General features: G+C 39.2%; 1 protein-coding gene across 18 annotated transcripts in view; it reads right to left on the reverse strand.

Annotated features, from left to right (window-relative positions):
• PARN (poly(A)-specific ribonuclease) overlaps window positions 1-13,843 on the reverse strand; it is a 199,986-nt gene that overhangs the window by 115,899 nt on the left and 70,244 nt on the right. For all 18 annotated transcript variants that reach the window (XR_012429494.1, XM_074028276.1, XM_074028272.1 and 15 more), the window contains 3 exons: window positions 9,954-10,009; window positions 8,304-8,390; window positions 6,248-6,322 (listed from right to left, as the gene is read on the reverse strand). Coding sequence is in view for 17 of the 18 variants with exons in the window: in XM_074028276.1 (XP_073884377.1) it covers window positions 6,248-6,322; window positions 8,304-8,390; window positions 9,954-10,009 (218 nt within the window). In the remaining variant the exon portion in view is untranslated. The remainder of the gene's footprint in view (window positions 1-6,247; window positions 6,323-8,303; window positions 8,391-9,953; window positions 10,010-13,843) is intronic.

Genomic DNA, 13,843 nt, shown 5'->3' on the forward strand with positions numbered 1-13,843 from the left:
AATACAGAAAAACGAACACAGCCAAAAGCTAGTTCTTGAGAGAGATCAACAAAATTGGTAACAGCTGGCTGGAATCAACAAGGGAAAATGAGACACAAATGAGTAATATCACGAATAAAAACCAGTTATCACTACAGATTTTGCAAACATCAAAAGGATAATAAAAAGCACAGGTAAAGTTCAAAGTTATAAGCAGCCTTTTAGCAAATTCAAGGCTGAACAATCACCCTGAAAGAGTTGTCTCTACAATTCTAATATTTATCTGTTCAGCATAATCAAAAGCTGTGCTTTTTAAAAATATAATTTAACATAAGCACACTCAATAATTTAGACTGAGGCAAAGCCAAGTATCTTCCCTCATCCCAACAATCATCCTGAAAAAGCTTCGAAGGCAGGATATCAGGAATTCATACAACTACCTGAATTTGGGCTTTTATTTTATTTATAATTACTGTGTTAACTTTTTATGACACAAAATAACTGTTGGGATCCTGCCTCTTCTAAAGTGCCTTTATCAATTTCTACTTTTAAAAAGTTTCTTATGGTATTTACTGTGTGTGTTCCAATCTCTAGCTTTCAAAATATGTGAAAAAGCTCTTTTTCTAAAGCCATTTCTATAAAAATTATATTCAGAGAGACAATGTCCTACAATGCATTTAAAGACACTCAAAACAATGTCTAAACATTGAGAGTACGGCTAGAAAGTTCTACTACATTTGAAATATTGTTGAGCTCTTCCCCCCCAATTTAATAAAACTACATTAAAAATATAAAAATCCAAAATATAAATGAGCTATTCAGATTTGACCGTTAAAGATGATTTCCTGGCCAGGCTGGCTCACGCCTGTAATCCCAGCACTTTGGGAGGCTGAGGTGAGTGGATCATGAGGTCAGGAGTTCAAGACCAGCCTGACCAACATGGTGAAAACTCATCTCTATTAAAAATACAAAAATTAGCCAGGCATGGTGGCAGTCCCCTGTAATCCCAGCGACTCAGGAGGCTGAGGCAGGAGAATTGCTTGAACCTGGGAGGTGGAGGTTGCAGTGAGCCGAGATCACACCACTCCACTCCAGCCTAGGTGACAGAGCAAGACTCTGTCTTCAAAAACGAAAAAAGATTTCCTGCTTGACTACTTTTGAGAAAAATTCTCACATGGTGAAGATAAGTGGTCTTTCCATGGGATCAAGTCCCACAATGGCCATGTACTGTTTCATCTGAAGAGCCAGAGGGGGAATAATGCTAAATGCACAGCTTGTAACACCCCAAAGCCAGCAGGGACCCGCTTCCCAGCAGCAGCAAATGAAAAGCAACAGAAACCAAATGGCACTCAAGAGAAGGGTTTTAGTAATTAGTATAAAAAGGTTTCCTATAAAAGAGAACTTTCATACTCAAAATGTCAAAAATGGCCAGGCACAGTGGCTCACACTTGTAATCCCAGCACCTTGGGAGCCCAAGGGGAGAGGATGGTTTGAGGCCAAGAGTTCAAGATCAGCTGAGCAAAATGGGAAGGCCCAATCTCTACAAGAAAATTTTGAAAAAATTAGCAGGGTGTGGTGAGTGCATACCTATAGTCCTGGCTACTCAAGAGGCTGAGGCAAGAGGACTGCTTGAGCCCAGGAGTTCGATTAAGGCTGCAGTGAATTATAATCATGCCACCACACTCCAGCATGGGCAACAGAGTGAAACCCAGTCTCCGAAACAAAGTCAAAAATGGCTTTAAAAATCTTGATTAGAATAATACTCAAAGAAAAAAAAAAGGTGTCAGTTAAGAAGCAACTCCTTAAATGTAAATCAGAAATAGTTTGCAACAGAGCCAAAGAAGCCATTATAAGCTGCTACATAAATAGGCATTTAATGATTTTCTCAATGTTACATTATTGATCTAAGAGGCCCTCTGTTTCCGCTGAAATGAATAAGTAATTTGTCTAAGATAACATTAATAGGGGCCAGGCACAGTGGCTCATGCCTGTAATCCCAGCACTTTGGGAGGCCGAGGAGGGCGGATCACGAGGTCAGGCGTTCGAGACCATCCTGTCTAACACGGTAAAACCCCGTTTCTACTAAAAATACAAAACAAAAATTAGCTGGGCATGGTGGCAGGCACTTGTAGTCCCAGCTACTCAGGAGGCTAAGGCAGGAGAATTGCTTGAACCTGGGAGGCGGAGGTTGCAGTGAGCTGAGATCGCGCCACTGCACTCCAGCCTGGGTGACAGAGCGAGACTTTGTCTCAAACAAAACAAAACAAAACAAAATTAACAGGATTTGCAGCACATCAGATACCCTGGGTCCTTCTTATCATTAGAATCACCATTATAAAGAACAAATTTCACATTGTCTTTCAGTGAAACATCTGCATAATTTTAGAAATCACAGCAAAAGAACAGAGACATTAGTTACATCCATCACATGCAAAAAGGCATTTCCGAGTCACAATACCATGAATATCATTTATGCAATTCAGTATTCAACATTTACTTACTAATGTCAGACACTACCACTTTATGCACTGAAAACGCAATGGTGACTGAGACATGGTACCTACTCTCAAAGAGTTTACAGTCTATCTGTGAAAACAATACAAAAAGGTATACAAGATGCTATGAAAGCACAGAGAATGAGGTCCAGTACCCTACAAAGAGAGCCAGAGACAACATCAAAGAGGCCGGGTGCAGTGGCTCATGCCTGTAATCCCAGAGCTTTCGGAGGCTGAGATGGGCGGATCACTTGAGGCCAGGAGTTCGAGACCAGCCTGGCCAACATAGCAAAACCCCATCTCTACAAAAAATACAAAAATTAGCCAGTGTGGTGGTGCATGCTTGTAATCCCAGCTATTTGGGAGGCTGAGTCACAAGAATTGCCTGAACCCAGGAGGTGGAGGCTGCAGTGAGCCGAGTTCATGCCACTCCACTCTCGCCTGGGCAAAAGAAGAGACCCCATCTGAAAAAAGGAAGAGGGGAGGGGAGAAAAGAGGAGGGGCCAGATTCTGGTGGGAGGTGATGACTGCAGAAAAGATTGGCTTCTTCTGGCAAAGGAAATGTTGTCAGAGGCACAACATGCTCAAACTGCCAAGCATTTTGTTAAGAGTTGCCTTTTGCATAAAAAGAGACTATAGCAGAAAATTAGACTTTACTAGCAAAGCTGCATGTATCAAGAGAACAGGGATCTACTTAACCTAGGAGGAAAAAAGGTAAAATATCACAATTTCATCTTGGCCTATTCCCCATATCCCCTATTCAAACACACATTTATTTCCTCATGCTGCAGTGTGTGTCAGGCACGAGAGAGGACTCAGGGCTGAACAAGAGGGACCCAACATTGCCCTCAGGAAACCAACGCAATGAGCAATCAGACAATAGAGCGCTTCTGTGGCTACACATGATTCTGAAATGCAGCTCCCTGATTAGAGTTACCATGGAATAAAATACTTAGCTTAAAAGCTACTGTTTTAAGAATCGTCCAGTAGTAAAGGAGAGCAACTGTTACTTGACATCAGATATGATGGTATACCAGGAATTTGAAAAGAAACTTTGACATCCCACACACATAAAAAAGGAATCATGCTTGAATTTTCAAATAAATGCTACTAACTCAGGTTTTACAGACTTCAAAGCACTCTTACACACTGTTCACAGCAAGGGAGGCCAAGCAGCTATTTTAATAATTACCTACCACTGGTCAAGCACTGATTGTGTAGTACGGGGCTCTTTGCTGGAAACTTAATATCCATGATCTCATTTCATCCTCACAACAATCATGCAAAGTAACTATTATCTCCCTCTTACAAACACGGAACCTGCGGCTTTAAGGGTTTACATAACCTGCCCAAAGACACGTGGCTGACAAGTGGTGGAGCCAAAGTTAGTCCCCGTGTCAGTCTGTGAAACTCCGTTTATCCCGCTGCACAGCTTCAATGTCACTGAATGTGGCCAGCAAAGGAGCTGAAGAGTATACAGTGAGCAGAGGAGGCTGGATTAGACTGCAGGTCAGGACTTTGAACTCAGTCTTCTTGCAGCCACGTTGAAGCCTCACTATAACTGTAACCTCAAGGTCCCCACCCCCACCTGAAGTTATCTTGAGCTTTCTAATAATTCAATCCCTCTGGATTCTCTCTAAACCATCTTTCTAAGGATGGTGGGGAAATGGATCACAGAAAAAATCTCTATGCAAAAATTAAAATATTTAACAAGCCACATCACACCCTGCATCCACCACTATCCCTGGTGTCTGATGCTCCTGAAGTACATTCCGCACTGAAATCTGCTATTAAAAACCCATAATAAAAGCTCAAAACCATGCCAAGGTTCATTTACTCAATCTCATGGAATCCTCACAATAACACTAAAGTCCATACTATTATGCTCAGTTTACACAGATACGCAGAAGTTCATCAACGTTAAATAAGGCACCCAAGGTCACACAACTGTAAGTGATGTTGCAGTATGATTCCAAAAGCCTAAGTTTTTCCCCTCTACAACACGGCCTGGATTCCTGCGATAGTCAGATAGTGAAAGAAAAATACCAAAATACTGTGATCTGAATTTGTGTATCTGCAGAAATTTTCATATATAATTACTCAACAGTTCTATCAGAATTATATAGTTTTACCGTGCGGCATTTTGTTAAAGTAAAAAACATATCACTTAAATTTTTCACATCTTTTACATTATCAAAGCAGCATGGTACTTGAAATTTGTTTGAATATGTAGCTTAACAATACATATTTTCTTTTTTTTGAGACAGAGTCTCGCTCTGTCGCCCAGGCTGGACTGCAGTGGCACGATCTCAGCTCACTGCAAGCTCCGTTTCCCAGGTTCACACCATTCTCCTACCTCAGCCTCCCGAGTAGCTGGGACTACAGGTGCCCGCCACCACACCTGGCTAATTTTTTTTTGTATTTTTTTTTTTAGTAGAGACGAGGTTTCACCGTGTTAGCCAGGATGGTCTTGATCTTCTGACCTCGTGATCCGCCCGCCTCGGCCTCCCAAAGTGCTAAGATTACAGGCATAAGCCACCGTGCCCGGCCAACAATACACACTTTCATCAATATTTTATTCAAAAACTTTCCATCTTAAGAAAACAAAACATTTAATTGATGGTTAATATCAAAATTATTTAGGATCCTACAAGAAACAGGGTGCCCCATCTTTTTAGAACTCTTTTATTTATTTATTTGTTTGTTTTTATTGAGACAGGGCCTCACTCTGTCGCCCAGGCTAGAGTGCAGTGGGCATGGATGTTGGCTCACTGCAACCTCCAACTCCTAGGTTCAAGCAATTCTCCTGCCTCAGCCTTCCAAGTAGCTGGGATTACAGGTGCATGCCACCACGCCCAGCTAATTTTTGCATATTTAGTAGAGATGGGGTTTCACCTTATTTGCCAGGCTGGTCTCGAACTCCTGACCTCAGATGATCTGCCTGCCTCGGCCTCCCCAAGTGCTGGGATTACAAGCGAGAGCCACCGTGCCCAGCCTAGAACCATATTTTAAAAGCAAACAAAATATTCAGTTTGTTTGTTTGTAAAACAAGGCTGGGCATAGTGGCTCATGCCTGTAATCCCAGCACTGTGAAAGGCTGAGGTGGGTGGATCATCTGAGGTCAGGGGTTCAAGACCAAACTGGCCAACATTGTGAAACTCCGTCTCTACTAAAAATACAAAAATTAGCCAGGTGTCATGTTGCACACCTGTAATCCCAGCTACTCGGGAGGCTGAGGCAGGAGAAGTTCTTGAACCCAAGAAACAGAGTTTGCAGTGAGCCAAGATTGCGCCACTGCACTCCAGCCTAGGCGACAGAGCGAGACTCTGTCTCAAACAACAACAACAACAACAAAAACAAGTATTTGATACGAGTTTAATGGAGTGAATAAATCTCAAATATGTATAAACAAATGGGGGAAGTACAGAGATGAACAGGTCAATGTAAGTATTAATTTACTACAGGTACTTCTCATTCTCAAAGTAAATCTGCAACTCACTTTAGAAAAAGTGCAACAAGAACGAGAAAGGAACAGAATGGAGGTAAATAAAAAAATATACTATGTAGTGTACCTAATGAATCAAAAGATTTGTCTTATTTTCTTATCCATACATGATACTTACTAATTATTTCATTTATTTCAGAGACAATCTCAAAAACCAGGCAGCAATGAGTGTAAGCTGACTGAGCCCACAGCTTTTAAATTAAGCGGGCAGCAGGAGGGCAACCTCTCACTGTATTTAATACACAAAACAGAAATCCAAAACACTTACCAATCTTTACTTGCTCGGGCTGGCTAAGGGAAACAAATGCTGATGTGTCATCAATCCAGGATATCTGAATGTTACCTGCAATCGCAAATTAAAACTAAAGTGAATATTTGTCCATGTGGAGAGCTATCAGATTTAATGCGCATATCTTATATATTTCAGTATAGTCTATCTTTAAAGAGAGAGAAGGTGCTTATTTAAAACATGATCAAAATCTCAGCACTATAGAGAGTTAGCCTGTTTAAAGGCTACCACAGCAGTTATTTAGGTTAAAACTTCAAGAGAAGAGACAAACCAGTGGGAAAAGAAGCGATTAGAAATTTAACACAATAGAAAGATCCTTCCAGATTAAACCCTGGGGCTTGTCATCATTCAGTGCAATACCAGGATTGGAGACTTATTTACCTATCAAGACCACTAACAAAAATCAGAGACCAATAGGTTCAAAAACACAACTTTTTTTTTTTGAGACCCAGGTGAGCGTCACCCTGTCGCCCAAGCTGGAGTGCAGGGGCGCAATCTCAGTTCACTGCAACCTCTGCCTCCTAGTTCAAGCAATCCTCGCACCCCAGTGTCCCAAGTAGCTGTGACTACAGGCACACACCACCACGCTTACACATAATCTTGTTGAAAACAGTGTTAGAGGCCAGGCGCAGTGACTCATGCCTGTAATCCCAGCACTTTGTGAGGCCGAGGAGGGAGGATCACCAGAGGTCGGGAGTTTGAGATCAGCCTGACGAACATGGAGAAACCCCATCTCTACTAAAAATACAAAACTAGCTGGACGTGGTGGCATGTGCCTGTAATCCCAGCTACTCAGGAGGCTAAGGCAGGAGAATCGCTTGAACCCGGGAGGCAGAGGTTGAGGTGAGCCGAGATCACACCATTGCACTCTAGCCTGGGCAACAAGAGCGAAACTCTGTCTCTAATAATAATAATAATAATAATAATAATAATAATAATAGTGTTAGTACTTAAATTAACTTTGTATGCCTTAATGTTCGTTCTGACTTATTTTAAATATTTACATTCAGAAATGGTATGCCGTATTATCAGTGTAGAAGGCTCTGCTGTGAAAGTCTACTATTCTAAAATATCAATTTAAAACAAAGATAAGAAAAAATACATCGGGCTCAGTGGCTCATGCCTGTAATTCCAGCAGTTTGGGAGTCCGAGGCAGGAGGATCACTTGAGCCCAAGAGTTCAAGGCCAGCCTGGGCTACATGGCAAGACCCCATTTTTATTTTTAAAAAAATAAAAAATTAAATTAAATTTTAAAAAAATGAAAAATGATGTTAGTTATATGGGAGGCCTACTTTGTATCTGCTTTTTACTCTAAACGTTAAAATACAAGCACTTTAACTACTTTTAACAAACTCTTCAAATATTTTTTAAATGGCTACACACTAGAAGATACATAAATATTTACTAAACTTTTTTACTACTGGACATTTAGGTCTTGTGGCCTTCACTTTATCCAAGAATTTCCAGAGACTAGCTTAAATGCTTCGTTTGTTAAAGTAAGAGAGGTATTGCTGTGGGTTTACAATCAGAATGGTTTTCATAAACACATATCAGGAGACTGCTCAAACGAACCTAATCACATGACCTGGTAAAAAAGGAAAGAGAAGGACTGCCCTACATCACACACGTATCACAATTCCTGATCTACCCAAACATCTGTCACTTTGATTAATCTAAAGCAGAGACGACCTCCCCTCCCATTATGAAACATACAAGCCCTCTGAGTTTAATCTTAAAAATTATTTACGCTCAGCCACAGGTTATTTTCCCCAGTCAGTAGTAAGGGCAGTCATCATCATGGTGTTTTGCTTTCCATGAATTAATAGCTCTGTATTGTGAGGTGCTATTAAAAGTTTCTCAGATCACATTAGCACAAAGATAACAGTATCCTAAACCAGAAAATTCAAAGAGTGAAATTAAAACCTTGAATATTAACATTCTTTTATTCCCAGGCCAAAACTGTCTTTCTACTTCTGACCACCTATACCAAATGAATAGCAAAACCCTAAAAGGTACATCTGAACTTGTGACTTACCAAAGGCACTGAAAAGCTGGTAAAGGTCGCTGGTTTTCCATTCTTTGGGGAACGTCACATGCAGAACATGATCACGCTTAGGCTGCACTGTAAGACAAATTTATGATGAAATGTTGATGAGTGAAAAGTGATCAAGTAAACCAGTGGTTCTTTGATGAAATTAAGTCTAAGCTAATATGCAGAACTGTTATGAATTCCTCATGATTACCAAACAACTCCTGAAAGTATGCCTAGGATTGGTAGGATTCTGCCATAGTAATCTAGACCTTAGGTTCTGATACATTACAGAACCCACAACAAACTGAACCCTATGCAAAGACATCTTCTCTTCTCATGAAGTTCCTGTGCAAATTATGTTCATTTTTAAAATTTTATATATATATATATATATATATATTTTTTTTTTTTTTTTTTTTTTTTTTTTTTTTTTGAGACAGGGTTTGCCCTGTCATCTAGGCTAGAGTGCAGTGGCACGGTAATAGCTCATTGTAGCCTCAAACTCCTGGGCTCAAGTTATCCTCCCACCTCAACCTCCTGGGCAGCTGAGGCTACAGGTGCATGCCACCATGCCTGGCTAATTTTTTTATCCTTTAATTTTATTTTTCTAGAGATGGGGGTCTCACTATGTTGCCCAGGCTGGTCTCGAATTCCTGGCCTCAAGTGATCCTCCCACCTCGGTCTCCAAAAGTGCTGGAATTACAGGCATGAACCACCATACCCAACTGTGCAAATTATTTAGAAGAAAAACAAGGCTGCTCTGTTCATGAAGTTTCACTTCACTAAACATTTAACTTTCCCATTTTAATATACTTAGCTAAAAAAAAAAAAAAAAAAAAAAAAAAAGCACTGTCCAAATTAAATGGACTATTTGTTAAGTAAGGCAATCCTGAGTCATAATCTTGTTTTCTAATCCCAAACCTAGACCTTTTCTGTGCAGCCCTAAGCAAGAGACCTAATCACTCTAACCACCCTGGACTATAAACTGGGAATGGCGATATTTAGCATCAGAATTCTTGTGAGAATGACAGACCAAAATATTAGTCTAACATGGAGGGCAACACAACAGTATGTCCTCAAACTATCATTGCAACAATTATTATCACCAAGTATAGTTCACCCACTTCTACCTGCCAATGACATACATTAAGGTAAAAAAGAACAAATGAAACAGCAGAAAAAAAGCAGAGGAAAAGAAAAAGCAATTACCTCCCATAGACCCTCCATGTTTTTTAAATAAAAAAAAAAAAACAAAACAAAAATCAACCTACTAAATTCAAATATATACACACTCAAGTAATTGGAAAATAGAAATTTTACCAAGATAACTGACAGCTAGCATATCTTAAAAATATATGATAAATACTTATAAAAAATGATGAAATCAGAATTCTGTGTGAAAATGAAATATATAGAGAAGATATGTATGTTTTTAAAATTCAATTCATGCATAAACTGGAAAATATAAGTGAAGTGATGACTAATGAATGCCCAAGAGTCCCATTAACTTAAGCATACTACTCATATCAACCACAAAATCACTACCCAATTTTAAGTGAAGAAAGCTTTTTCTTTAGTAATATTTTCCTGTTATCCCTTCCAGACCACACATTTAAATGCACAGATGCAATAAGAAAATAAAAATTTACTTACAGTCTGGTCCTTCCAAGTTTAGATAGGGGATATCCATGACCCTCATAAGAAATAACCTACAAGAAAAGACCAACAGGTAATGGGCAATTTCCTTTAAACGATAGGTGTTTTGACATTTTTAAGGTTGAATTAGAAAAAAAAAATTGTTTAATAAGCATTTACTAAATTTTTTAGTAGAAGCTCCTTGATATCACTCTATTTGTAAAATCATTTCTATTGGTTTTTTTTTTTTTTTTTGAGATGGAGACTCACTCTGCCGCCCAGGCTGGCGTGCAGTGGTGTCATCTTGGCTCACTGCAACCTCTTCCCCAGTTAAGTGATTCTCCGGCCTCAGCCTCCCGAGTAGCTGAGATTACAGGCATGTGCCACCATGCCTGACTAATTTTTGTACTTTTAGTACAAACAGGGTTTCACCATGTTGGCCAGGCTGGTCACAAACTCCTGGTCTCAAGTGATCTACCTGCCTCTGCCTCCCAAAGCGCTGGGATTACAGGCATGAGCCACCACACCTGGCTTTATTATTATTATTATTATATTATTATTTTGAGACGGAGTCTCATTCTCTCGCCAGGTTGGAGTGCAGTGGCACAATCTTGGCTCACTGCAACCTCTGCCTCCCAGGTTCCAGCGATTTGCCCACCTCAGCCTCCTGAGTTGCCGGGACTACAGGCGCGGGCCACCACACCCGGCTAATTTTTTGTATTTTTAGTACAGATGGGGTTTCCCGATGTTGACCAGCCTAGTCTCGAACTCCTGACCTCAAGTGATCCACCTGCCTTAGCCTCCCAAAGTGTTACAATTACAGGCGTGAGCCACCGCACCAGCCATGTAAAATCATTTCTAAAGCTCTGAAATTTATTTCAGAGATTTTTCTCCTGGGCCAAATATTTATCACAAATAGAAAAAACAAACAAACAAACAAACAAACTGGTATCCCCAACAGTTTCTGGCACTCAGTAGCTGCTCAATAAATATTAGTTAACTGAACAAAATTAATCATCAAAGAGTCAAGGGAAAGTCCTTCGCAGAGCTGTAGTTTTAGTTAGTCCAAGTAAACAGAAAGAAAATAAATATTACCCATCTTACCAATCTAAGAACAAGTGTTTCTACAAATTCTAAGGGTAACCCTTATAATGGACATTTGTGAACTGAGAATGACAACACAGGTTTCTTTTTTTTTTTAATGAAATGCAAAGTCACTGGGTAAATGCTAATCTCTCTGGGTAAACTGTACAGTCTGAAATAAGTGACTGTCTCAAAAGGCCACATCATTATTCTCATTTAAAACACACTAAAAGCACAAAACAAAACAATCCTTGGTAAAGAAAACTATCACACTAATATAAATCATAGCAGTCATTTTATGTTTATCTTCCAAAATGGGTACAAAGGCACTTAAAAAAGAGTGCTTGTAAATTACAACTCTCTGTAATGCCATTCAGTTTTCTTTTATTTGCAAGATTATGGACAAAATATCAGGCATTCTGTTGTGTGTAAGATTATTTTAATGAGTTTTACTTAGATAACAATATATTATGCATTTCTGGTAGAGACAACATTATACAGCAAATTAAAAAGGCAATCTATGTGCCCAAGAAGCAATTAGTTTGGCTTCACTGACCCGCAATTAAGGAACATCATTACCAGGCATCCAAAAGCCAAGCAGAGCCAGGTGCAATGGCACGCCTGTAATCCCAGCACTTTGGGAGGCCAAGGTGGGTGGATCCCCTGAGGTCAGAAGTTCAAGACCAGCCCAACCAACATGGCGAAATCCCGTCTCTACTAAAAATACAAAAATTAGCTGGGCGTGGTGGTGGGCACCTGTAATCCCAGCTACTCAGGAGGCTGAGGCAGGAGAATCGCCTGAACCCTGGAAGTGGAGGTTGCAGTAAACTGAGATAGCAACACTGCACTCCAGCCTGGGCAACAAGAGTAAAATTCTGTCTCAAAAAAAAAAAAAAAAAAAAAAAAAGCCAAGCAGGGCAAAAGCTACTTTACAAATCGAACCATCAGCATGAACAATACTGTTCTGTTAATGTCAGAAAAAACGAAGTCATGGTACTCTGTGGTTTGAGAATTTGTTGTCTGCCCTACAGTTTAATAAACCAAATGCTATGGCTAAGAAACCAAATTTATTTTTAGTTTGCTAATTTAGGCTCAAGTGTACTATTCTGGTTTTGTAAGCTGTTTTAACCAATTTAATCAATACTCCCTGCAATGCCAGAAGACAAGAAGATACATAATAGCACCTAGCATGGCAGGTTCTCAGTGAGGGCAGCTATCATTTTTTCTTCAATATTATTTTCCAGCATAAACGATACACACTGGAACTATCATTATTATCGCCTACCAGAACCTAATAATAACAAAAGTTATTCCTAGGTTAGTAAGCTAGTTAATTAGGTAAGCTAACTAACCTAGGAATGACTTTTGTTATTGTTAGTCATGCTTCATATAATTCTCAGTTCTCCGTTTAGTAAATTTAGAAATAGTCTCCAATTTTAAACACCAAATTTATTTTAAAAGTTAATGAAGGCCGGGCACACTGGCTCACATCTGTAATCCCAGCACTTTACGAGGCCAAGGCAGGCAGATTACTTGAGGTCAGGAGTTTGAGACCAGCCTGGCCAACTATGGTAAAACCCTGTCTCTACTAAAAATACAAAAAACTAGCAGGCGTGGTGGCGGGCACCTGTAATCCCAGCTACTTGGGAGGCTGAGATAGGAGAATCACTTGAACCCAGGAGGCAGAAGTTGCAGTGAGCCGAGATTGCGCCATTGCACTCCAGCCTGGCAACAGAGCGAGACTCCGTCTCAAAGAAAAATAAAAAGTTAATGAAACGTATCAAGCACCACAAAAATAACTGAGAACAAAAGTTGAATCAACAAAATGTTCACTGCTATACCATCAAATATGCCAAAAATCAAAATCAACCTCAGGATTTGATAATACATGGATGTCAATAAATTGTAGTTCAAAATTTCAATATATTAAAAGCAATCAAAATAACTATGAAAATGTCAAAACATGGATAACTTATAATTTTAAGTTTTAAAAAGGCACAAAATTTTATACTATGATTTTACCTTTATAAAATATTGATGTCATTAAGCCAAGAATAAAAAAATACCCTCCCTTCCCCCGCCAACAGCTTTGAGAAACTCTGAGCTTTGTTTCTCAAAATTCCTTTTATGATCATTTTTTAAACTTTAAAGGCTAACAGAACTGAGAAGCCCAGGGGAAATAACTAGAGACTTTCTTAGAAAAAGCCAACTGAAAATGCCATTTGAATTAATCTTTCATATACTATGCACTACCTCACCTGGCGGGAGGGAGAAAAATCTAAATATAAAAATATAAATATAAAACCATAAGCTTGAATTTGCAATTCCTGTATTTCTGTTTACAATTCTGTTATATTGCTAAAGTCATGGGACCTCAACAACTAATTTAGGAAACTCAATGTTGTACAAATACCAAGGAGGATTATACTAACAAAGAAAAAGAAGGCTCTCCCAATTTCTCTTACCATTTAGATGTTTTTAAAACATTTTTTTGAAAAATATTTTTTGTCAAGTAATATATAGGCTATGTGTTCTCTAATATTTCACCTGAATTTTCAATATTATCCGATTAAAGTAAGCAAAAATTTATTCTCAGCTAAAACACTCAAAAGATTTTTTTTATTTTTAATTTTTAGGAGTACATAGTAGATGTATATATTTATGGGGTACATGAGATGTTTGGATACAGGCATGCAATGTGAAATAAGCACATCATGGAGAATGAGGTGTCCATCCCCTCAAGCATTTATCCTTTCAGTTACAAACGATCCAACACCACTCTATTTAAAAATGTACAATTAAGTTATTACTGACTATAGTCACCC

The sequence above is a fragment of the Macaca fascicularis genome, chromosome 20 (genome assembly GCF_037993035.2).
Source record: "Macaca fascicularis isolate 582-1 chromosome 20, T2T-MFA8v1.1".
Classification (NCBI taxonomy): Eukaryota; Metazoa; Chordata; class Mammalia; order Primates; family Cercopithecidae; genus Macaca; species Macaca fascicularis.